Source organism: Argiope bruennichi, chromosome X2, assembly GCF_947563725.1.
Source record: "Argiope bruennichi chromosome X2, qqArgBrue1.1, whole genome shotgun sequence".
In the NCBI taxonomy this organism is placed as follows: Eukaryota; Metazoa; Arthropoda; class Arachnida; order Araneae; family Araneidae; genus Argiope; species Argiope bruennichi.
Window position 1 is genome coordinate 120,513,023 of NC_079163.1, and position 26,291 is coordinate 120,539,313.

General features: G+C 28.2%; 1 protein-coding gene across 2 annotated transcripts in view; it reads left to right on the top strand.

Moving 5' to 3' along the window:
* LOC129959978 (membrane-associated protein Hem-like) overlaps positions 1–26,291 on the top strand; it is a 54,133-nt gene that overhangs the window by 22,671 nt on the left and 5,171 nt on the right. The window contains exons 8-24 of one of the 2 annotated variants that reach the window (XM_056072928.1): positions 173–221; positions 302–455; positions 2,599–2,655; positions 2,747–2,843; positions 4,056–4,224; positions 5,280–5,371; positions 6,928–7,009; positions 7,090–7,148; positions 8,095–8,240; positions 9,239–9,491; positions 14,134–14,270; positions 14,789–15,036; positions 15,221–15,323; positions 17,705–17,835; positions 18,893–18,990; positions 19,175–19,268; positions 25,045–25,062. In XM_056072928.1, the coding sequence (XP_055928903.1) occupies positions 173–221; positions 302–455; positions 2,599–2,655; positions 2,747–2,843; positions 4,056–4,224; positions 5,280–5,371; positions 6,928–7,009; positions 7,090–7,148; positions 8,095–8,240; positions 9,239–9,491; positions 14,134–14,270; positions 14,789–15,036; positions 15,221–15,323; positions 17,705–17,835; positions 18,893–18,990; positions 19,175–19,268; positions 25,045–25,062 (1,987 nt within the window). The remainder of the gene's footprint in view (positions 1–172; positions 222–301; positions 456–2,598; positions 2,656–2,746; positions 2,844–4,055; positions 4,225–5,279; positions 5,372–6,927; positions 7,010–7,089; positions 7,149–8,094; positions 8,241–9,238; positions 9,492–14,133; positions 14,271–14,788; positions 15,037–15,220; positions 15,324–17,704; positions 17,836–18,892; positions 18,991–19,174; positions 19,269–25,044; positions 25,063–26,291) is intronic. The other variant, XM_056072929.1, reaches the window with a different exon arrangement.

The window sequence follows — 26,291 nt, forward strand, 5'->3', positions numbered from 1 at the left end:
AGAATAATTAAGTTTATTATAATGAAATAAGATATAATTGTAAAATTTATATTCTCTTTGGCAACAAATGCATTTTTTTTTAAAACTAGAAATGTTTTGTATATTTTTTAATAAGTCTAAGTTTCAGTTTTTGACTCTTTTAAATTTATTTTACGTATACTTATTGTTTCAGATGCCCTGTGAATATCTATCATTGGATGTTATGGAGCGATGGATTATATGTAAACTTTAGTTCCATTCATCACTTAATTTATATTTCTTATGCTTATTTCCCACCACTTATGATTTATTCATTTTTCAGTCGGATTTATCCTAATTCATCAATATTTGAGTCAGCCACCTGCTCAAGAGCTATTTCAAAGTGCATTACATGGTGGATGGGTACACACTCTTTTCAGGGATGAAGTCTTGCAGACGCATTTGTATATTCAACAGTTCTTTGAATCTATCAAAGGGTTAGATTTAGTAATTTTCCTCATTATTAGATAGTATATAAAATGTAAAGCAATATAAATTTTTTTTTGTTTAAAACACTAATAAAATTTATCTTAAATTTATATATTTATGTGCAAATTTTATGAAATCGTCTTTTTTGCTCAGACATTAGCTCTAAATGTATCTCATCTTAATTTAACCATTGTGGTATATAACAGTTAAATTACTTTGTTCTTTAATTGTTCCATTTGGTGGGAAAGATAAATTTCTTATGTTGTATGAAATCTTTATAAAATTTTAATAAAAAAGATGCTTCTAAACTTTTTAATTTGAAGATCCCACTATTCCTGATATGTTTTTCACTGTTACAATTTAAAGTTATAAACTGCAAGCATTCCATTATTATTTTAGTATTTTCCTCCAAAAACTACCATGAAATAGAACTTCTGGGAATACTACCAAAAATGGATTTTTTTTAAAAAATTCTCCGAGTCCTTCAAGTTATTCATCATACTGTTCTTGTTTCTCTGAATATTTTTTGTTTGCTGTCTGAATTTTCATAATTAAGTCATATAATTAAGTTTGTTGTTAGATCATGTGCATTTTGGAGTTTTTGCTGATACATTCATTAATTAAGAATTAATCTGTTTAATCATGTAATACAGCTAATATAATATTAGGATAATTATCAGGGCTTAATATCACCTAGTGTGCATAAACATTCATGGAACAATAGAAATAATTTTAATTTAATACTCTGATTTTACTGTGATGTAATGTTGTGTTACTGTTACTAATTTTTTATCTTAAACACTAATCAGTTTAATTTATAATATGCATATCGTACATGAATAATGATTTATTATGTAGTGTAATTTATCCATCTGATAGATAGATCACATTTGTAATTTCTGTACTCATTGATTTTCCATCTCTATTTTATTGTTGATTCATGTGTGATATTGCCCGTAAAATGTATTCCTTATTATTTCTATTTCTTGTTATACATGTTTTAGGATATTTTGTATTACATTTGCTAAATATTTTAGTTTACTAAGTGTTTCTGAAAATTAATACAATTTTATTAACCTTTATTAAAAATGAATTGTTGAACTTTCAAATGATTGTTTAAATATTTTTGTAATTGCGAATGAAAGAAATTGAAAAACTGACAGGAATGACTGTAGTCTTCCAGATTTGGCTCTGAATAATTTACTCAAGTGTGAAAACGAATTTGATATTTAATTACCTGATGAAGCAAAATAAACTTATAATGAAGAGTCTTAGGATATGTTACAACATTTCTTAAATTTTTTTACCTCCTAGGTTTCTTTTCGTGGCACTTCGTTTGTGTTCATAAATAATAATGAAATTTATAAAAATCATACAATATTTTATGCTATTTTCTTATAGAATGGTGTTGATCGATATTCTGACTAAAATACTTAATGTCTAAAAGCTTTCTTTAATTGATCATCCAGAAAAGAAACCAAATCTGTCAAGATTATGAAGCAATATTTCGTCTACATATCTGAAAGAAAAGAAATCAAAACAGTCTGTAAAAAATATTGTGCTTGGTAACAAGAACAATATTTGAAAATGCAAAATTATTACTAAGCCTGCAATATGGGATTTTAGTAGGACTGTTTCAAAACTTAACCATATCAAATTAAATTATTTACTTGCATGTAAGAATTGTCATGTAACAAGTGTAGTGAAACACACTAATATTTGCTGGTATGATAATGGCCAATATTTCAGATGAATGAAAATTATATTACTATTTGTGGTCTGAAGTTTTGGTCACAGAATATTTTTTATTCACATACATGAGATACTAGTGATGACCAAGGAAAATTATATTTGTTTGAATTAAAAAAATGAAAAAGAAATATTCATATATCTATAAAAACCTCATTGTCAATTTTTTTTGTTGTAATTTTTCCAATAGCCTATTCCGAGTAATCATATTTGTAAATATTTCATGTATGAAATTATTTGCTTATATTTTGGAAGAGAGTACAGTTATTTTAAATATTGAGCTGTAGTGTTTCATTTTTCTATCTTTAGCATAGGAATTTATTATCATGGAAATTTTTATTTATTGTATTTGATAAATTCTGCTGTAAACTTATATTGTAGTTGCACTTTTTTCTATTCTAGGTATAATAAGAGAGTTTCTGAAGTAAAGGAGTGTTTTAATTATGCTGTTCAAAATGCGTAAGATTAGCTATCACTTCTAAAATTCTATTGAATCTTGTACAATTTTCATAATAAATATTGATTTGGACTATTCATTTATTATTTTCAGATGTCTTGTTCGTCGTGAGAGGAGGAAATTTCTTAGAATAGCATTAAAAGAATTAGCTTTGATTCTTGCTGACCAACCTGGATTGTTAGGACCCAAGGTTCGTAAAGCTTTTAATATAATATAATTTCATTGATCAAAAACAGTTGCAAATTATATAAACCTACTTTTAAAAGAGTAGAAATAAATATTTAAATTTAACAGAATTTTCAACAAATTATTCGTTTGAGTTAAGTGACTTCATTTCTTAGTGTTGAAATTAAAATTTTGCATTTGATTTTTTTCCTTTATATTTTTTTTATCATACATGTATATATTTATTTTTAATACACATACACATATACTTTCAGTTTCATGTCATTTTTTATTTTTACTTTGATCGGTTTAATATATAATTTGGCAATTAATATGCACAAAATCTTAAATATTGTAATATTATTTTTGTATTATTTATAATGTTTTTATATTATTTATAATCATAAATTCACTATATGAGAAGACATATGATTTTACTGAATTCTTAATTACTCCATCTTGTAGTTGGGGAGAATGCTAGTCAATTGCTCAAAGTTCATTTTAACTTTCCTCTATTCATATGCGTATTTGACATATGCTTCTGTTTTAAATTCTCCACATTCTCTCTGTGTTGCCTAATCTCCATATCAAATATGATTTACATCTTCCATTAATTTCTGTCACTTATTTTCTGCTTCTGTGTAAGCTTTCAATTCTCTTAAGTATATGACCAAAATTCTCATTACTCCAGAAATAAGATATGAGTTTTTACAATATATATTTATATTTCCATTTGGTTTGGCTTCATATGTTGCTGAATGGATAATGCTGTTTTTATGATACTTAAAAGATATTTGAAGTTGGTACTTCTGGACTTGTCCATCATCATAACTTGTGCTGAAAAGAATCCAAAGATGAAGTTAGTATCATTAAGAAATGTTTTTGTTGTTAAAGTGGTGCAACTTTTATAATTCTGAAATGCTGCTAGAATTCTTTAATTGGAGCATTTTTCCTTAGGAAAAAAAAAAAAAAATACTTTAATTTTGTAATCAAAATAATTTAGGGCCATATGCTTTTACTCATTTATATAGGTACTATTTTTTTATTACACTAATTGTATAACTATGTTACTTTCCTCCCTTCAATGTATGAAATAAATCTGGGTCCTCCATATACATTAAAAAAAATCTGTGAATCTGGGTATCAAAAATCTTAAATCTGTTGGATGTTAAATTCTTTCTTCAACACATTTTGTAATTTGTTTAGACATTTTATTAAATATTTGATATATGAATAGGTGCTATTTGTATTTATGGGATTGTCTTTCGCAAGAGATGAAGTACTTTGGTTACTCAGGCATTGTGAAAATCTTCCTCAAAGGCATGGAGGCCGGACTCGAACTTCAGCTGAAGATTTAGTTGACAGGCAGCTTCCTGAATTATTGTTTCATATGGAAGAGTTAAGAGGTAAATCTGTAGTTGGTATTAAATTATTTAAATTTTCTTACTTTTATTTACAATGTATTTGAAAATATATTAATTACTTTTTACAATACAGATTATTTTAATTGTCCCTATTACAGTGCCAAAATGAAATATTAGTTTGACCCTTGAAATAGAGATCCAAGTTGGCAATTAGTTTAAAACAGTCATTTACTGCTGAAACATTTTATATTTTTTAATTGTTACTGTGTACTAATGGTAAAAATGATACATTTATAATCTGTTGTATCTGTTTATAATCTGTTGATTTTTTTTGTGACATGCTGTGCTTGTTTTAAATTACTGTAAAACTTAAATTTTATAAATAATAATGCTATGCAATATAATAAATTTTTATGTGTATGTGAATTATATTATCAAAAAGAGAACAAAAGAACAGCAACTTTGAGTTTATTTAGGTGATAATTATTAAAAAGTAGTCAAAATTTTTATTCTGAGTATCATGGAAAATTTATTTTGTTCTACTTTTGTGGATAATTCATTTTGCAAATTTTTGAACGAAATAGAGAAATAGTTCTAGAAATTATGTATTTTTCTTTTGCTGCTGTGGAAGATTTTTTTTTAAACGATCATTTTCAGTATTAGCTTACTCAATTGCTGTCAATTAAATGTCATACATTCCAAGAAATCGTTACAGTATTCAGATCTATGGGTGTTTACACATGCTAATTAAACATTTGAGTAATTATTTTTGCATATTTGTTTAGTTTACTATTTCATAATTTAAAAAAAAAATGCTTAATAGATTTTGACTGCATGTTGTACATGCATTGAATCATCCCATTGAAAACTTTTAAGCTAAAATTAAGTAGTAGATGCTATAATTTGGTCCAAAAATTATGTTTAAAGATTTTAGAAATATATTATTTGTATTCTTAATTGAATGAAAATGACAGCACATGGTTAAAACAGAAAGTGCTTTCGAATGAGAGAGAGAGAATAAATTGGTTGTTAAACATTCTCTCATAATTATGTGTTTGCAAGCAAGAGATTGCTAATTTTGTATTCGAATTTAACAGGATTAATTCGAAAATATAACCAAGTTATACAGAGGTATTATATCCAGTACCTAGCTGGGTATGATGCAGTGGCTCTGGATCACATGATTCAGGTAAGTTGCTGTTTTTTTAATTGCAGATTGTATTTTCTTCTGTAGTTCTACAAGACGTTAGAGGTAGTAAAAAAATCTATTTTTGGGCCATATGCTGACAATGATTTTATGAGTGACATATATTTATTTTTCGCATGTTAATATAGATCATGGATTTTTAAATTGTGAATCATGATCTTTCGTGAAGTTATATAGATAAAAATTAATGAGATTACAAAATATTTCACCTGATCTTTCAGATTCTTAAGTCTATAAGTAAAAGTAATGATGGAAAGCACTTGGACTTTAAAAATGATGGGCTCTAAAGATTTCATTCAAATTTTAAAAAAACGGTTTTTAATTGAATTCCTTTTTTATTAGTGATGTGATAATGCTCTATTTTCACCTTTTTTCCAAACTTCGGAGTGTTATTAGGTGCTTTTTTTAAATCGTAAAGGAGTTGCAATTTTTTTTGTCCCTAAAGGGATTTTTGATAAAATTTCTAAAATGTCGATATAATTGGAAAGTAATGGGTTTCTTCTTATTTTTTGAAATGGAATTGCATTTATTTTCAGGAGTTACAATCTAATGAACATTATTATGTATGTAAATTAATTTGTGGGGAAAACATACCTAAAGTTGCTCTATCAAGATTGGGAATTGATTTGCTTAAATTTTCAAATTCCAAAATAGTTTAAATTAAGATGTTTTAAATAATGAAAATAAAATTTATTACAAAAATGGCCTTTAGTATGTAAGTAAGAAACGTTACATCGTTTTCTCATAGGCTGCTCCTAGATTTGATCCTCTTCTGAACTATGTCACATTGTTTCATAATTAAAAGTGACATATTTTTGGTTTGCATTATTGCCAATTCTGAAATCAGTAATTAATTAAAGCATTAATTTTGATGGAGGCCATTTTTTTATTGTGGTAACATTATTAGTATTTCTAATTTTAATATCCTAATTTTAATAATTTTTTGTATGCAACAAAATAAGCATATTTTATCAAAAAGACGGTATAAATAACGTTCATTCTCTTTTTCTGCACAGTATTCATGCATTATCTTATCTATTTATGTGCGTACTTTAAAATTAAAAATGAAATATATTGATTTTTGTATTTTTGCGTGATTTTAAATATTCTAATGTACCATTTTATTTCTCACCTGTATAGCTTTCTGTTGGAAGAAATGTTTCTATGCTTGTATTATTTTGAAGCAAAATTTATGATGATCATTTATAAAACTCTAAGGAGAAAATATTTTTCCTGATTTCGTTATATTACAGTTTTAAAAAAAGCGTTTGTCTTGTAATTTACCTTGTATTTTGGCAATGTTGATTGTGGTATAAAATTTTGTGAATAAAAAGCAATGTATATAAGATCATAATTGTTGTGTTTTAGGCAAGTTTAAAATAATCCATTTTTATTTGTGTCTTAAATACTATCTGTTGTAAAATTGTTTGAAATTGTTTTAAACGTTGAATCTATTTAAAAACTTAATTTTCATACATGTTGATTACTTGTTATATGATTTTATTTGTTCCATTAATATTCCCATTCCCCTTTTTTAGAAGGTTGTTTGCATACCTGAAGAAGATTCATTAATATTGTCATCAATATGCAACACTATTTCTCAATTAAATGTGAAACAGGGTATGATTTTTTAAAAATTATTGCATTTTTTTTACACTTACTGTTTTTCACATTCAATATAAACTGCATTTATTTTCCAGTTGAAGAAAATGAATTATTCGACTTCCGTGGATTGCGGTTAGATTGGTTTCGTTTACAAGTAAGTCTTTTAACTTACAATAAAATTATAAATATTGAAGAGCGATTATAAAGATGGTTTTTAAAGTTCTTGTGCTCGTATATTTATGGAACTGTTGGTGATTGATTACATTGGCATAGTCAAATCTGCATTTATAAATTCATTTTTTTTTTTGTTTTTAAAATTCATAAATACAAAATCTTTAAATTAAAATGTTCGTATGGATTAAATTCTTTCTTCTATGTAGTGTATTCAAATGGATGGGCATGTAAAAAATAACAATGCATTGCATTAAATATTATATCTTTTAGAAACTTTTTTTTTTCAATTGAAAATTAGATTGCTAATCCAAATAACTTTTACTTATTGGGGGGGGGGACATATCATTTATTTTGTAAACACATTATAGATTTTTTTTACTAATTTTATTTACCTCTTAATTTTAGTTGAATATCTTTTAATAATGTTTATGTATGATATCATTAGTTTGGCCTACAATTTTTTGCTGCAGTAATATAATCAGATCTATTATTTTTGAAGAGAAATTAATACATTAATTGTCATTTGGTATTTTATACTAACAACAATGTTGACTTCCATTCATGATGTTGTATTAAATAATTGTGAAATGTTATTCATATGTCATAAATATTGCTGGTTGTAAATATGCATAAATTTTAATTTTTAAACTTTGATCATTGGTGATTTCAATGACTTGGTTTCATATTTTTATTTAAAATTATAAATTTTTTTTTCACATTATTAAATGAAATATTGATTTGTGCAGGGAAAACATTTTTAAATTTATTAGTATGCATCTAATCGTTTTAGCTGATTTACATTTGAAAAGATGTGAAATTGCATTATGGTAGTTTGTTGCTTGTAAGAGTATTGATTTTATTCACATAATTTCAGCACTCTTAGTTTTTAATAATCATGAAATCTTGAGTTGTACTTTATTTTCTAGGCTTATAGTAGTGTTGCCAAATACCCTTTGAATTTGCATGAGCATCGAGAACTCGCATCATTATTAAATACTATTGTATTCCATACCAAAGTGGTTGATGTTCTTGATGAACTATTATTGGAGACTTCTGACCTATCAATATTCTGGTAACCTTTTGAAATTTTTGTTTTTAATCTAATGTAGCATATGAAAAATTTATATTTATAAAATAATCTATCGGCCTATATATAATAGACTTGCTTACTTATATCTTGGAACATAAAGTCACTTGTTTATGAGGATTCAATTTGTATAAGTTAAGAGGATCCTGCTGAATTGATGTTTTTTCAATCACGAATTTGATTTGATGAAACTTTTTGTGATCTAAATATCTGTTTTTTAAAGCCATATTTCTGTGTTGAAAGACAGAAAGAATAATCGTTTAAATTTTTTAATTCTTATCTTTTTGGATACATTCAACTGTTGAATTCATTAATTAAAAATTTTACTAATTAAATTGAACATTTTGATAATTATTTCGACATTTTGTTAATACCGGTTAAAATCACTAATTGCAAAGTTGTGAAAGGTTGTTAAGAGAGATCATGAAGGTTTTTAATTTGGGTACGAATTTTTACTTGAACATTGAAATGCATTGTGCTTTAATAAAAACCTGAATGTATCGATTTGATCGTTTAAATATTTTTAGAATTTTTAAAGTGAAGTATATTGATCATACCTTTTTATAAAAATTCTTTGCTTTCTTTGTATCAATGAATGGTTAACACAAAAGCATAGTACAATTCCTTGAAATGAGTCAAGATATGTACATTATTATCAGAAGAAAATATATTTTCAGTTAATATTTTTTTAGTATTCATAAATTGACATGAATTGAGACATATAATAATTTCGTTTGTTATAAAATTATCATAAGATGCATTGCAAAAAGATTCATATTGTATCTGAATATAGTCATTAAGTTAATCTGTGAGGAATAAAGCATGTAATGAAAAAATTACCTGTGTTTTGTCTGAAATATGTAGAATTACAAAAAAGTAAATATAGGTAGACTTTGAAACTATATTATTAGTAAATTTAATTTCCTCTGTTTTAATTTTTTAGCTGCTGCTATTTCCTTATAACTAACAAAATTTTATTTTAGCTTTTACAGTACTGTATTTGAGAACCAGTTTCATATGTGTTTGGAGTTTCCAGCTCAAACACGCTATATCATAGCATTTCCTCTGATCTGTTGCCACTTCATGAATTGCACTCATGTATTATGTCCTGAAGAAAGAATCCATATTGGGGATAGAAGCCTGACCCTAGTCAATGTTTTCCTGGATGAAATGTCAAAGGAAGCAAAGGATATCATTACAACAATCTGTGATGAGCAGTGCAACTTAAGTGACAAGGTTCAAAAATATTTTTGATCTTTATAATCCTGTTTATATATATATATATATAGTGTTTTATTTGACAGTTGTTGTCTATGCAAGCTTATATTAGTTTAAAAGAAATCAGAGATTTTTTTTATATTAGTATTAAAATAATTTCAGGAAAATAAAATGTCACACATTTTAAATTATTTAGAAGTATTTGTTTTGAAATCTTTAAATGTAATTTGGAGCTGAGAATAAATAACTTAAGAATTAATTTTACTTTTCTTTTGAATATATACATGTTTTAATTTTTAAATTTATGATCAAAAGTATTACTTTTATTATGCATGTTTTATTCTGTTTTTATTGCATAATTTATAAGTTTATGCACTTATATCAATGCTTATTTATTATAATTTTTTTAAAAAAAATTGTAACGGTACAATTATTTTGTTATCATTTGCTATCTCTTTTCTATTCCTTCCTGATGAATTGTTAGAATGATTTTCCTTTCAAGAAACTGATATTTGAGATGTTACGTTCAAATTATGTGTTTATAGTTTTTAGATGCTCAAGTATACTGATAAATTCTTTTAAGAGTCTCTGAAATGGCGTATATTAAATGCCATGAGCTTTTGATCATGAATATTTCATGTATAAATTTAAGGTCTTTGCATTTAAAGATTTTTTTTTGTTGTTGTTGTTATGGCCATAAAAGGAAAAGTACTGAGCAAAATGTTTTCAAACCTCGTACAGTAGACTCACGATTATCCGCGGGCGGGTTATCCGCGCCTGCCGCACTAAGTTTTTTTTACCCCCTTTTTTCTAAGCAAAGAGAAAATGCTTCCAAGGCAAGAAGCAAACACAAATGACTGATTTCTTCAAAAAGGTGTAGTTTTACAGTTATGCTTTTGTAATTACATAATACATTACTGTATTAAAACAGTACATATGTATTAATTTTTCTGTGTATCCTTGACGCCTCTCGTAAGTACAAAGTACTTTTCTGTTTTCATTAACAAAATGCATTTTAGGTTAGTTTTGGGTGATATACTAAAATATTAAGCGTTAGTTAAACATTTCCTGCTGTTTATTTTACGTTTTATTGTACATAAAACGGTTTTTCAAGTTGGAATGACTGTTTTCTCTTTTGCTATACCCGTTTTTAGCTTTTTTCGGATTATCCGCGATTTTTGTTATCCGCGGCGGCCGCGCCACCCAATTCCGCGAATAATCGGGAGTGTATTGTAATAGTTTACTAAAAAATATGGGATGTCATTTTTCCAAGAAAAAATTCAAAAACTCAACACTAGGAGTATTGACTTTGTTAGCAATATTGTGAAATGAAATAAGGCAATGATTTTTAAACGTTTTTAACGGACCTCAGATGGAATAACTAAAAATCATAATGACTTGTAAATGGCTTATGGTCGGAGGAATGGAAATTAGAATTATGGAAGTTCGCTTTACATATCATGTGATTTTTCAGCTTTAAAATCGAGCCTCATTGGTAGAGCTCTCGTTGTTACGAGTAGATGATGTCTGTAATCCTGCAAGACCTTGCTTTTCTGAAGTATTATTTCAAATACAATAGCAATGTATTTCAAATACATTGCTATCATTATTGCGGCGTTTTAAAATTAAAGTAAAATATTTTAAATTGATTCCTCATGTTTTATTTTGTTTAACAATGTTGTATACTGCGCCATTACTCTCTGGTGGTAAGGGACTTTTTTTTTTTGTCTGTCTTTGAAAAATAAAATCCCATGACTTCCTGTAAACTAATCCCAAATTTGGTAACATTTTGTCTTGTAGTTTTCCTTTTTGGGTCATTTCTTTTAGGAACTTTAATTATAAAGACCCTGTATAAGTGAAATGAAGTTAAGGGAACAAGAATCCAAAACTTCAATAAAAATTTATTGTGTCATCTTTTCTTTTTTCATCACATCTGGATTATTGTATCATTTAATGTTAGTTTTGACCATTGTTTTAGACCACAGTCATTATGATATATCTAAGAAATTTTTAGCTTTCCTTACCTGGGCTAAAAATCAACAGAGTAAAATATTTAATTGTTATCTTTTTGGAAAGATTTAATATATTTATTTGATATTTGGACAAAATCCATTATTAAAAATTATTTTATTTCCAAATGTGTTTACTTTATGGTAATACAGAAGAGAGAATTAAATATAAATAATAGTGGAATATAAATATTATGTTAATAGTAATGAATATAAATGATATAGTAAATAATAGTGGTTAGTAGAAAAAGGTCTGATCACATCTTTAATAAGTTATGATACCCATTTAATGTTTTCATTCTTTTTAATTTTTCTTTTTCCCACTAAGTGATCTGAATTATTTCACATTGAAATGAGGAGTGAACTCAGTTTTCTGTTATCATGCATACTTCAGTGCTGGAAAATTTTCTTTTCATTTTTTAGGAGTGCAAAATTTTTTGATTTATGCTAGTTCATTCTCCCTCTTTAATTATATGGCCACCAGACAAATTTTACGAGTCATTTTATGTCTGACATAAAATTGATAGTGTGTGAAAATATAGTGCAAAAACATTATCCAGTCTTGTAGTATGAGGTGTAAAGTTATTCAGCTTCTCGAAAAAATGGTTAAATAATGGTCTGGATTAGTTTATCCAATCAATCAACAAAAAGTGTCTGTGTATTTTCTGTAGGCGGTTCAAGGTCACATTTTCTACCGCGTTACTGGTACCAGACAACCAATAACGAGATGTGACCTTGAACCGTCTACAGAAAATCCACAGACTACAGTGATCAAGTGATATACAGGGTTAGCAAGAAATGTTACCCACTTCAGAGGGCTCTAAAATGCATTCTATTGTTCCAAATAAGATAAAATTTGAACTACAAATTATTCACATGATGCGCATTACAATTATTAATTTAAAAAAAATGTACAAAAATTCCCCAATAGATGGCGCTGTAACACAAATGGCATTTATTTGCATATAATGAAAACGTGAAACATAATTTTCGTTACAGCGCATGTCTATTACCATTTTTCTTTGGGTAAAAAGAAGGCGAATTCTGTACGAACATTAGTTTCTTTTCGGTTCGTCATGCCTACGTTGCAAGAAAAAGTGCTACTGGTCAAATTGTTCTATCAGAACCAACAAAAATCCGTTGCAGATCTAAAGGAATTTCGTCATAGGAAGCAGATACGAAGAGGTCCAATGTCTCTAGTTGCCCTACGCAAGATGATGCAGAAATTTGAAAAAAACTAGGCAATTTGTCATTCTTCCAGGCAGAGGACGAAAAATAATTCCATCTTCCAGCGTTGAAAATTTTGCGATCGCGCTCGTTAAAGCCAGCAGTCAGTCGCCGCATAATAGTGCGAGTTTTTCCTGTTTCTGGATATGCCGTATTCAAATGTACGAAAAATCGCACGGTAGATTTTGCATTTTTATCCATACAAAATCAAGTCTGTGCACCTGATGCAGGACGGAGACTTAGAGGTCCGTAAAACTTCTGCACTTCAGTTCCTTTATCGAATGGTGATTGACACACTTGGCCATGGAACATTCTGCGGAGTGACGAAGCCCACTTTGGGCCACTCAATGGGGCAAGTTAACACCCCCAACTGTCGAATTTGGGCAGAGGGAAAACTCTCACATAATCCAGGAACAACCCTTGCATCCTGAAAAAGTGATAGTATGGTGTGGTTTTACAGCTACCTTTATCATTGGACCGTATTTCTTTGAATTTTGAGGGATTTTATAATCCCAACTCTTTAACAGCGTAGATGCCTTCAGGACATCATTTTCACGCTGAATGGTGCACCACCTCATATTGATCGTCGTGTAAAGCGGCTGTTAATACAGCCTTTCACAGAAGCACGAGTTATCAGCCGCCATTTCCCAATAGCATGGCCTCTTCGCTCATTCGACATCACTCCTTGCTACTCGGTTGTGAGTTTATTTGAAGGACAATATCTACCGTCAAAGGCCATCATCTCTACGAGATCTGAAGAACAACATTCGGCGTCATATTCTTAATATTCTAGCAGACTCACTCCGGTCATTTATAAAAAATATGTTTCTCCGATTAGAGCGTATTGTTGAAAATGAAGAGAACATAGTGAGAAATTTTAATTTTACTTTATTTAACAATTATAAATTATATTAAATGGTTTAATGTGTATTACAACGCCACCTAACGGTGACTTTTTGAACTTTTTTAGTTTAATAATTGTAAAGCGCATCATCTCAATAATCTGTAGTTCAAAATTTATCTCATTTGGATCAATAGAACGCATTTTAGAGCCCTCTGAAGTGGGTAACTTATTTCTTGCTAACCCTGTATTTTTTTTATTGCATTTGGTTTCACTAAATTATTCCTTTATTTCCACCAGTAGTTCAAATTTTATAGATTATGTCATGTTATTACTATATCAGTATGCACTACTAAATCGTAATAAAATTATTGTAGATTCTTAACTGACGCCATATTCTTGATCATGGAGCCTATATAAATAGCTTTGTCATCGCTTGTAGTTTAATGGTTTTTTTATATGATATTTTCATGCAATAATTTTATTGAATTTTAAATAAAAAGCTTGTATTGCATTTAATGTCGGGGTACTTATATCTTAGTCGATATTTTTTCTGCAGATTAAAACTGGTTTCTTTTTACAGCTCCTGCCTAAACATTGTGCTCCTCTAATTGCCCAAGTTGTTAATAAGAAACGAAGGGATAAGAAAAGCAAAGTAATTTCTGAACCAGGCAAACCAGGAATGGAAAGTTACAGGAGAACTCGAGAAGAGTTAACTACGTATGATTTTTTGTTTTTGTTTTATTCAGATTGATTTTGAAATAATATCGATGCTTGAAGAACAAATAATACAGATACTTAGACTAACTAAATTTTGTATTAATATTGCTCTATCAAATAAACTTTTGAGATTAGCGATATTGAGTAAATATTGGAAAACAAAGTTGTATTGACTAAAACAAGTTTAAAATTAACTAAGTCCTTGAGGATATCCTTTCATAATCCAGTATCATAAGTAATCTTCAGAGTAAGTTGACACTATAATGTTCTATTAAAAAATTGTTATAACATTTTTGCCTGCGTGTTTTTTGCACTTTTCATTAAAATACCTGAGCATTTTCAAAATTATATGAATTGTTTTTTTTCAAGGATACAATTTCTTTTTATGAGAAATTCATTAAAATTTTTTATAGTTTTGCTATTTCTATGATTATACATATATTATGTCCTTTTAAAGAAATGATTTTTTATATGCTTTTAATTACAGATGTTCTAAGATTGATTATTTATTTATTTAGAATGGACAAGCTTCATATGGCCCTCAGTGAGCTTTGTTATGCTATTAATTACACCAGTACAGTCAATGTGTGGGATCATGTTTTTTGCCCTCGAGAATATTTGACTAATCACTTAGAAAGTCGTTTTAACAAGTCTTTGGTAAAGATGGTGATGTTTAATCCAGAAAACAATGAAATTGCAAAGCCTTCAGAACTCTTAATGAGTGTTCGTTCATTCATGAGTGTTTTACAAAGCATTGAAAATTATGGTGAGTTTTAAGAGCATTTTTAGAAAGTAATTTCGATTAATTCGTTTTTTTTTTTTTTTTTTTTTTTTTGTGATTTATGGTTTTAAATTTAGATATGCGAGATGGTTTTATTTATGTATTATTCTTTTCTTTTTTGTTCTTGGACTAACATTTAAGAAATGTTTTAATCTTTTGAAATTTTTAGTTCATTTAGATATTACTCGGGTTTTCAACAGTGTGTTATTGCAACAAACTCAACCCCATGACTGCCATGGAGACAAAACTGTGACGTTTTTATACACCAACTGGTGAGCATATGAATTCCATATTAAATTATCACTTAGTTCTCAGCTACAGAAGTATGAACTGCATGTTTCATTTTAATACAATCATATGTATGCAATTATGGAATTGTAAGAAAAATCCATGTTTTATGAAATTCAGAATTTGTTCTAGTTAGCATTTTTAATGATAGTGAATGAAAGAATTGTTTAGTGTGAAAAGACGATTCAATTTCTGGATAAGAACAAAATCTTTTCATTGAGTAAACTAGTTTTTTAATAAAGGAAGGGCAGCCATACTATTAATATGTAAGGTTAATAAATACACAATATTTTCAAGGATCGGGCCATATATACAATAATTTTTTAATTTATAAATATCCATCTAAAATATATATAGTTTGGATAGATAGTTTCATGTGGGTTTAACATTTCATTTCTTTATTAGTTTATTATTAAATGTTATTCAAATTATATGGTATTTTCGTGGAATCTACTGACTGTTATAAATCACAAGATAAGAATTTTAGCAAGAAATGCGTTTTAAACTTCAGAGGGCTCGAGAATGCATTCTACTGGTATAAATGAGATAAAATTTCAACTACAGAAAATTCAAGTGATGCGCTTGACTTTTATAAAATACGTTTTAGTACCAAAGTTTCCAATAGATGGCGCTACAATACGCGTTTTTTTTTTAATTCGCACACATTGAAAATGTGAAACATCATTTGCGTTATAGCACATAAATGTTAGCGTTATTTTTTGGATAAAAAGAAGGCGAATTTTGAACAAGCTTTAGTAACTCTTCTATACATCATATGTATGTTCTCAAAAAAAAAACAAACGATAATGGCAAAATTATTTTACCAGAATAGGCAGAATCCCGCTGCAGCTGTAAAAGAATATCATCGTGGAGGTCCAATGTCTCTATGTGCCCTATGCACAATGATACAGAAATTTGAAGCAACAGAGCTGCTTGATATTCTTCCACTTAGGTAATTATAGTAAGTCATGTCTTCTAGCAACGAAAGTATGGCCAATGCAGTCGTTGAAGCCAGCGTTCAGTTGCCGCATAGCAGTATGAATTTGCCAGTTGTTTCCCACGAATTAGAAATGCCGCATTCCGCTATACGAAAACTCTTACTGCGAGTTTTGCTTTTTTATGCCTATAAAATCAAGACGTGCTCTTATTATAGGATAGGAAATCGGATGTTCGTAAAACTTGCTCTTCAATGCCTTGCTGGAATGGTGGTTAACGTCATTTGTCCATGCAATGTACTGTTAAAGGAAAAAACTTGTTTTTGCTCGAGTGGGCTGGTTAACGCTCACAATTTGGCAGTTGAAAGTTACGCCATCAAAAAACAACGAGTGCATTCTGAAAAAGTGACGGTACTTTTATCATTGAACCATATTTTTTGAAGAGATAACTGCAAATGGAATCCAAATTGTGTCATCACAGGCCAACGGTAGCTTGATATGCTTGTGGATTTTTGTAATCCCACAATTTCAAGAGTGTAAATGCTTTCTGGACATCATTTCATTCAGGATGGCGCACCTTCTTTACGTTGATCTTCGTGTAAAACAATTGTTAAGATTTCACAAATGCTTTAATGATCATCCGTCTTTTCCCAACAGCATGGCCGTCGCTTTCGCCGACCATCACCAAACTGAGACTTTTGTTTGTGGTATTTTGTGAAGGTCGGTATCTACCATCAAGGGCCAGCATCTGTGCTGAATGCCAGCATTCGGCACCATGTTCTTGTTATTCCTGTAAAATTACTCTGTTTAAAACATGGTTCTGCGATTAGAACCCATTTTTGAACATGAGAGGGGAGGGGGCGTATAGAGTATTTTTTATATTATTTAGCATTTATAAAGCCTATTAATTGTTTTATGTATATTATAGCGTCACCTATCGGCAAATTTTAGATTTTTTTTTAATTTAGTGCAATTCAGGAATATTTTTTTGAATTACGTGCAGTTCAATTCTATTTCATTTGGATCAACAGAACACATTCTAGAACCCTCTGAAGTGGGAAACTTATTTCTTGCTTACCCTGTATTTTGAGTTCATTTTAAGCTCTCATTTATAGTTTAATAGGAATTGTGATTGGAAAGATTTTTGTATATATGTTTGTATATAAAATTTTTTTTGTATCTTTGTGTTTGAGAAAACGAAAACAGTATGAAAGTAGATTATATGGATAAAATTACCACTTCACTAGTGAATGACGAAATCTCTTCATTTTGATTGTAGAGCTTTTAATAAATATAATAATTAAAATTGCTGTCTCATGTTACATTATAATTATATCAAACATTTTTCTTATTGCATTTTTCCTTTCATTATATTTCTGAGCTACGTTAATTTTTTTATTCAAAATTTTAAAATTACTTTTTATTTACAGGTACTTGGAAGCTCTGCTTCGTCGTGTAAGTTCTGGTCACATATCGTATTCAAGAAACCAACGAGCATTTGTTACTCTTTCTGCTGAGGGAAATCTTCAGTTTAGTGCTGAGGAGTTTTCTGACATAAACGGTATCATAAAATTGAACTTGGAATTTATAGAAATCAAGCGGAAATAAACTTCATTTTTAATTTTATTAATTTTAAAGTTTATTTTAAAATTAAGTTTCTTGTTAGTATTTTTATATTTAAATTTTAAAAGAGCATTTATAAAAGGGAAACAAAATATTTTCCAGTAGAATTCATAAAAACTTTTGCTTTCCATTTTGTAATTTATTTTTTCTTCAAATTTATATTTTAAAAGTACTTAAGTTGCTTTCATAAATGTTAGTGGGTTTAAATGAAAATTCTCGATTTCATTTCTTGTTTCTACTGGCCACTTTTGTGTCTCAAGCTGAATCCCCCCCCCCCTTTTTAAATCTGAAATCTTTAAATTTGTTGTTTGAAGGAATAGTTGAAAGATACACAGTGCAGATTTAAATCAGCTTTATGATTGTTAAAAAGTAGTTTCTTACATTTTTATATCCTTCGAAGAAAACAAGGTGTAAAAAGGTCCAAAGAGAAATAGGTGATATATGCTCCCTTGGGAAGGTTAACTTATTTTTCCCAATCATTGATTATATTTCATTCTGACAAACTGATGTCCATCTTTTTTCTTCTTCTATGGAGTAAAGTATAGTATAGAATTTATGCAGAAATGGTTTATCAGGGTTTAAATATTCACTGACAGTAGCAACTAAGTTTTAATCAACTGGGTTAATTGCTATAACGGAGAATAGTCTTAACATTTAAAAGTACTGAAAAAATAATTCATTTGCCTTTCAACATACTTTTTAAGAAACAGGAATTAAAATGGCTCTAAATATAAAAGAAGAATAAATATTATCAAGAGGGGACTCAGTTTTCCCACAAATCTAATTCTTTCCACAACCTTACAAACTGTAATTAGTTTTTTTTATTGTTGTTGTTTATTATTTGTTCATAATTCATCTCTTTCTTTGTTAATAATTAAACCATATTACAGCTGTATTTAGTATCCAAGCCTTAAAATTTTTTTTCATAAATTTATAAGAAGTTGTATATATTTCTTTATTCTTTTTGTTATAGCATTTTCTTATTTTTTCCCCAGAACTTCGTGCCTTAGCTGAACTTATTGGCCCTTATGGAATGAAATATTTGAATGAAAGCCTGTGTTGGCATATAGCATCACAAGTGACTGAATTAAAAGTTAGTATTTTCTTCTTTTTTCTCTTATCTTTTGGTATTTTTTTCCTTACCTTTTAATTTATTTATGAGTTTGATAATGTTTTTGAACATGTTTTTAATTTAGATTTTATCTCAATTATGTTTTATATAAACACACTTGTTTGTTCTTTTTATAAATATTTTTATAAATGAATTTCTGTTTCAGAAATTAGTCGTCAGTAATAAAGAAATACTAATGGCCCTTAGATCAAATTATGATAAACCAGAAGAAATGAAAGATTTATTAAGGAGGTTGCAAAGTAAGATTTCTTAGTATTATTGATTTTTAAATTTCCTATGAATCGAAGTCAAGTTTATTAATTTAACTGTATTTTATTTTATACCCTTATTTTTCATTTATTAACTTATGCTCCTTTAAACCAAAAATAATTTTTGGACTTAAATATAATGCATGAAGATATTCATGTTAATTTCAAATTTAAACAAATTAATAATTTTCCTCATTGTTGTAAATAGTTTGTTTCCAGAAACTGCAAATGTCTTTAAAACCTGTTGTTCATCAAGTGTCCATTAACAAAATAATGGAACTACAGCAATTCTACAAACATACATATCAATTTGATGCACTATTACATTTAATGTGTACTGCATGATGTGTGTGAAAATTTACTTATTTTTGGAAACAGATGAATATAAGAAAGCTTAATTTATTGTCAATGTTGATTTATATGATATTATTTGATTTAAGTACTCTTTTTAAACAAGTGATTGGCACGTGAACATCATTTAAAATAGGAATGCTGAAAGTTATTTGTAACATGTTATGGTTAATGTGATTAATATGTTGTTATTAATACTAACTATTATTAATTGCAAATTTAAAAGTTCAGTTATTTCTTTATATAAAGATTTGTCTATGTACTATGGTGAAGATTTTTTGGCATCAGGCGAATCTATTTTGAAAGGATTTTATGTGCGCAAATAATGAATGCGAACAAATTTAAAGTATTTATAAACGTTCATATGGAGAGCACTGAGTTTTTTCTTTTCTTCTGTTCTGCATTTTTTAATTTTGTATTTAATAGATCACCAATTGCTTTAATCCAATTTTAATTGTAAGTTTTAATGCGAGTGTTCCTGAACATTATGTAGACTTCACATTAAAAAAAAAATTTTCAAGCTAGATTATTACATAGATTAATGAGTTGAGATCCATTAATATTTTTTCCGCATTAGTTTCATTTTGTATTTGGCATTACATTTCTGCAAAAGTTGAAATTTATCATTCTTAATATAAAATTGTTCACTTTGCTCATTAATCATTTATTTTACTTTGAGTTTATGTTTGGCAATATTAATTATTTCATGAAGTTCAGCTGTTTTTGTACTAAGCTTGTATCCTGTCTGATTTCTTTTTATTAGTGTGTCACTGTTTGTTTCAAACAGATTTTAATAATTAGTTTTGAGTTTTCATGAATATTATGGGTAGAGAAGATTCCATTGATAGGAAAACAAAGCCTTTAATTTAATTTTTAATCGCTCTGGCAATGTGCATGACATTTTCTACTACAACTTTCGTTAGTCATTCTGAGATATTGTTAACAGAATAATAGCCTATCTTGATAGGTTTTCTTTTTGTTATTAATAATAACAGATTAATGTAATTGAACCATAACTCATAAACTATTAAACAATTAATAAGAATGAATCACAAATTATAATTTAAAATAATATTAAGCAAGGTTGGAAGTTCAGCAGGATAAAAGAATATTACTACACAATTGGTAAAGCTAATTTATTTTTCTAGAAAATACAGAAAGTTTTGAAATATCTGAAAGGAAACAGTGCTCATTTGATGCTGTATATGGCTAAAAGGAAAATTTTATATGAATGACTAAACATCTTTGAGAATGATGTCAGTACATGCGAAGTGTGATGTAGTATGTCAAACTTTGCATCTGTTGAGAAATTTTTTTCCACTTCTCTGTCAGTGAATGGATATGTGATCTTGTTTATTGGAGAATATTTTCAACTAGAAAATTTCCTTTCCTAATTATTTTGAGAATTTACAGAGGTTTACATTTGGAAAACATGTTGGCTATACAGGACTTTGAATACCTTCGCTGTCAAGGCAGTCCTGAATAGTGAGTGTCCGATTAATTAATGTGCACGAAAACAAATTTATCACCAATACATCATAAGAAAGTTGAACATCAGTTTTAGAACTTCATCAATGTATCGTTGGTCAGTCTTAGTGCTGGTTTCTACTACATGTGGGGGAAGTGCGTTATTGATAATTATGTGGGGGCACGTACGTGATAACAATATGTGCAGATATAACATGTTGGGGATAGGTCTGTTTCTTGAATATTTTTGAATGATAGGTCGTAATGCTGTTTGAGGAGATCACTGGATTACAGATGACAAATGAAAGACTGAACCTACTCTCAGCTGCTAAAAATATGCAAGCTCGGTCCTGTTTAGTCCAATTTTGATACTAACGATACCACTGTATATGGATGATACCTGTGACATTTTTCAGCACTGGCGTTGGAGGAAGTCATCTCGTTCTTCGATTTCTACAAGGGAATCTTAAACTGTGTTCATGTATCTCAGTTCTGAGCTGACGGCCAAAATGAGGCCTACACAAAACAATTTCTAACTTTTTTTCTTCTTTAAAAAAATGAAAAATGATGGAAAAGAATCGAAGACAATTGGGAAGAAATATGCCCTAACAAAAACAAAGAGAATCAGATTGTTGAATAATTTCAAAAACTGTGATGTTCAGAAGCTTCTAAAGTAGAAAAATAAGAAAATTTTAAGAAAAGAAAAAATAAGAATGAGGAAGTGAGAGGAGAAAAAAGGAAAAATTGTTTTGTGAGTGGTCAAAAGTGAAATTTGTTCTTTTATTTAAATGCAGATTGGAGGGGAGGGGGTGAAATACCTCAACTAACTTGGTTCTTTGGCCAGGTTCTTCATCATCAAAATATATAAGGTGTCAAATCTTAAATCTTAATAGTATGTATTTTATTTCAAAATATTTAGTGAAAGTCACAGTGATGCTAGACAGTGGCGTATTTTCGATTAGGCAGCTACTTAGGCCTTACTATGCTACTTAGGCTTTTTAATTAATCTATTTAGGTTAATTAAAAACGTTATTAGTCTAGTTACCAAATATATATATAAATTCTATAAATTATGAGATATTAACACTTTGTCGAATATAATTGTTCAAATTCATATCTGTTCCTTTGCGTTCAAATTTTTATTACTCTAAATAAGGGCACCGAACTTCAACTTATATAAAATTGTGCACAGATGTGGATGTCACACCGCCACAAGTCAATAATAATAATAATAATAATGATGATGATAATAATAATAATAAACGTATGCATTTCCGCTTTATTAATAATCACTGAAATAAAATAACTGAAAATATATTTTAAGAAGTTAAAAGTGTGTTTCAGTTTGTAAGTAAATTGACCAGTTTATTAAAAGAGGGATCAAGTAATGCTCACTTTTTAGACCTAAATTATCTAAATCATTCGCTGATTAAAAAAATAACAGGGATGTTTCTTTTAAAAAATGACATTTCAATTTATCTTTCATTTTCATTTTCGTGTGTGTTTGGGGGGGAGGGGGATCTGTAATCGTCAAAAAAATAAATTAATTAATCTTGCCTCGAGTTTTTTACTTGTTTTAGCTTGTTACATCGCGTCCGAAAATTACTTGATTTTGAAAACAGAGTTGAGAAGTATGAAATTTGGCATCTCGTCTTTGCACAAAAATATTTGTTAAACATTTCAAGTGAATATCAACAGTATTTTTCGAAAAATTCAATTAATTCTGATTGGGTGGGATTTCGGTGTTCTAGTTAAAAACAAAAAAGGAATACTAGTAATTTCTTTTACGGAGCGGGAAAAAAAATCGTATTATAGCAATGTTTTGCAATTTCTAATTGTTTCTATATAGTCGCTGTTCAGAACGAAGTTTCCGGTATTCTTAGCCATTCACCTTTACGCTAGCGAACATTGTTTATTAATGTTTTATGTAAAACAACTGTTATAAGAATTACTATTTTTCCACAGGTTTTACATAAAAAAAAAATTTAAAATTGAACATTTTTTATGATAAATATTCAGTCCTGTTTTTCAAGGTATGTTTAAACTGCAAATAAATTTAGTTCGCGTTTCGTGTTATCAGTAGATTTTATCTAGCAGGGATCTCAATAAAATTGCGCTTATGGCCATATTTTGTTAAAATTCGCCCCTGAGCAGTACAGAACAGTCTGGACAATGCTATTTATTATAAGCCTGAATGTCTTTAATCCTTTTCTCAAACGTCTGTATAAAGTTTGAGACACTCGCTGCCCCTTGACAGCAAGAAACTCATTTGTGACCTGCTGAGCTGTGGTGTGCTGATTCCTTTTTGACCTCAGATAATGCGCTTATCTCCTGCAGGCACCATACTTCTAACATGATCTCTCCCATGGAGCTTTCTGTTTGTTTTAAATACTTTCCATATCTGGAAAACTAGATCCATGCTAACATCTATTATTCTTCACCATTGTTTGATCTTTTTGATAAGAAAAAAAAAATCATGTTAGTTGTTTGTAAAATCATGTTAGTGTTATTGAGAAGAAAGTCATCTGCAAGATTTCAAGTTTGTCAATTTAAATCTTTCCTGTATAACTTTCACTTAGAACAACTATTATCCATGCAGATCCTCTGCATTATTATCCTTTACATTTTTTATTAGTGCTATTAGGTGATGAACATATGTAGAAAAGACTGTTTGCAGCTTCTTACTCTATCTCTCACTTAGTCTAGTTTTTCACATTTTTTAAAATCATATTGTAGTTGTTCTGTGTGATAATGTCATCTGTCGTTAGCAATAGTTTATTTTTATAATATTGATTTTTTGAAATTGCATAATATAACTTACTTTTGAGTGATAAAGATGAACCTGATTATTTGCTGTTTTCTCATAGTTGATAAATTTATTAAAAGGTCGATATAAAAACAGATTATAAATTTACTGAAAAAAAAAAACTAATTTTGCTGTTAAGGAATGTTATCAATTCCAATGGCAGGAAACATTTTATTTAACACTTAGACCTCAGCAAATGTTTCTTTTTCTATGTTATGCATTCTAAAGGATATCAAAGCATTATGTAAAATAATAATTACTGCAAAATACTTCTCAAAGAAGTTACAATTTGACTCTGAATTCTTCTGATTTATCTATTTTTCTCTCCATTTTTATTTATCATGATTTTCTTTTTGCTGTTTGATTGAAAGTTACAAATTTCGCACGGCACTGTTGTTTATTTCTTTTCCTTTTAAAATGTTTCTACCATGAAGCTTTAATTTTACTATTAATTTTTTAAAAAAAATTATATGATTTTGCCATTTTTTGTTGCAGATTCAATTTAAGTATAACAAATTGACGATGTAATTTAATAAAATTTAATTGTTAAAATAGCTGAGTTAAGACCATGCTTAAAGAATGTTATTTAACCTTATTTGTTCATAATGCCATAACTTCATTTCATTATTAATCATAACATATAATATTTCTATTTAAAAAAAAAGCAGCTCTAGGGAAGATTGAGAAAAAAATTCTGAATGGAGTATTAACTACCTTTTCATCTTTTGGGCAATAAAAGAAATGTTGAAAGAAATTATTGAAGGCTTAGTTATTGATGGACATGGATTTGTAGTTAAAAGCAAATCTTTTAATTTATAAGTGTAATAAACTAAGGCTCTTACACATATTAACTAGAAATGTGTATTATGGAAACTGTTATATAAATTGAAATGCATATTTTATTTGATATCTGCGATTCAGTTCTCATTACTTGTCATTTGTTGTATTTATTGTACAACAAACTTATTGCATAACAGTTAAACAAATTACTTGTAATTTGTTTTACTGTTAAAATGTAATTATTATCTTTGATAAATGATGCTGTCTTTTTAAATGACTAATTTCTTTTATTTATTCCTTCTTATTACAACGTAACTTTATTAATATTTGCAATTCCTATTTCTTTTATTTGCTTCCTATTAGGACCAAAGATGGCTCAAAGTAAGGAGTCTCAATTTTATATATTGTTTTACTAATATGTTTGAAATAGTTTCCTGTGGTGAAACATTATGTTTTAGTTTTCAATAGAGCAGGCATAATTTAGTGTTTAGATAATTTTTGCCAGCAGGAAATAAAAGATGCGATTATATTATCATTGATCTCGGTTAAGTTACGCGGCTTTTTTTTTTTTTTTTTTCGATCTTTTATAAATTTCTATTTTTCAAACATTTGAAGATAATTCTTCTTGTTTTGCATCTACTTATTTAAAAGTACCCGATTGTGTAATATTTACATTTTGTATAATAATTTATATATTAAAAATTTAAATAATGGGAATTTTGAATGTAATTTGGAATTATCACAGAAAATTCCTATGTAAGCAGTTTAAATTTTAAAATGTAAAAACAGTGTTTTACACATTTTAGTGTAAAAATATCTAGCTTTACGTGTTCCGTTTCTTTATTGATATAAAATAAAAGAAATATTTTCCCCATGTCTGTGAAATTTTTTATTTGCAAGCTTGTTTCTTTAATCCTATAATCCGATTAATAGCCTTTCTTTAATCCGATATAATAGCATATAATTTTTGTTTTGCATATAAAATAGCTTTCACATAATCCGATATAATAGCATATAATTATAACTTTTGAACTATTTCTTGTTGTAAATAAATTTTTCAATTTTTTACTTTATATTGAATCCCACTTTCTAAATACTTTTTTAAAAAACTTTTATAATAAATTATAGAATTCGGTAAATTCAAAATTTTGAAATAATCACTTGTTTGCATTAAAGTAAATTAATTACTCAAGTTTTTTCACAACATAAGTATGCTTATTATAAAATATATCTTGGCAACCGAACATAATATTGAAAAATACAAGGAAAGGCTATTAAATTTATCTTTATTTATTTTAAAACCTTGACTTCCTTGCAGACTCTTAATTCTGTATATCATTGGTTACTTTCTTAGTATATGTCTTAACAAAAAAGGATTTAATTTTTGCTTTGCTGAATAAGTTTTTGTTTCCTTTCTCAACCCCTATACTGTAAAAATCATTTTATGAATTCCCAGTCTCTGGTTATAGTCGTTTCGTGCTAACGAAATATTAATTATCTTTCATATTCATAAAAATCATAATGAGCTGGATTGGATTTAGCTCTTTGTATCGCATCTTAAATGACTAAAGTAAGAAAGATGTTACTTTTTTTTTATATATTTTCCAGTA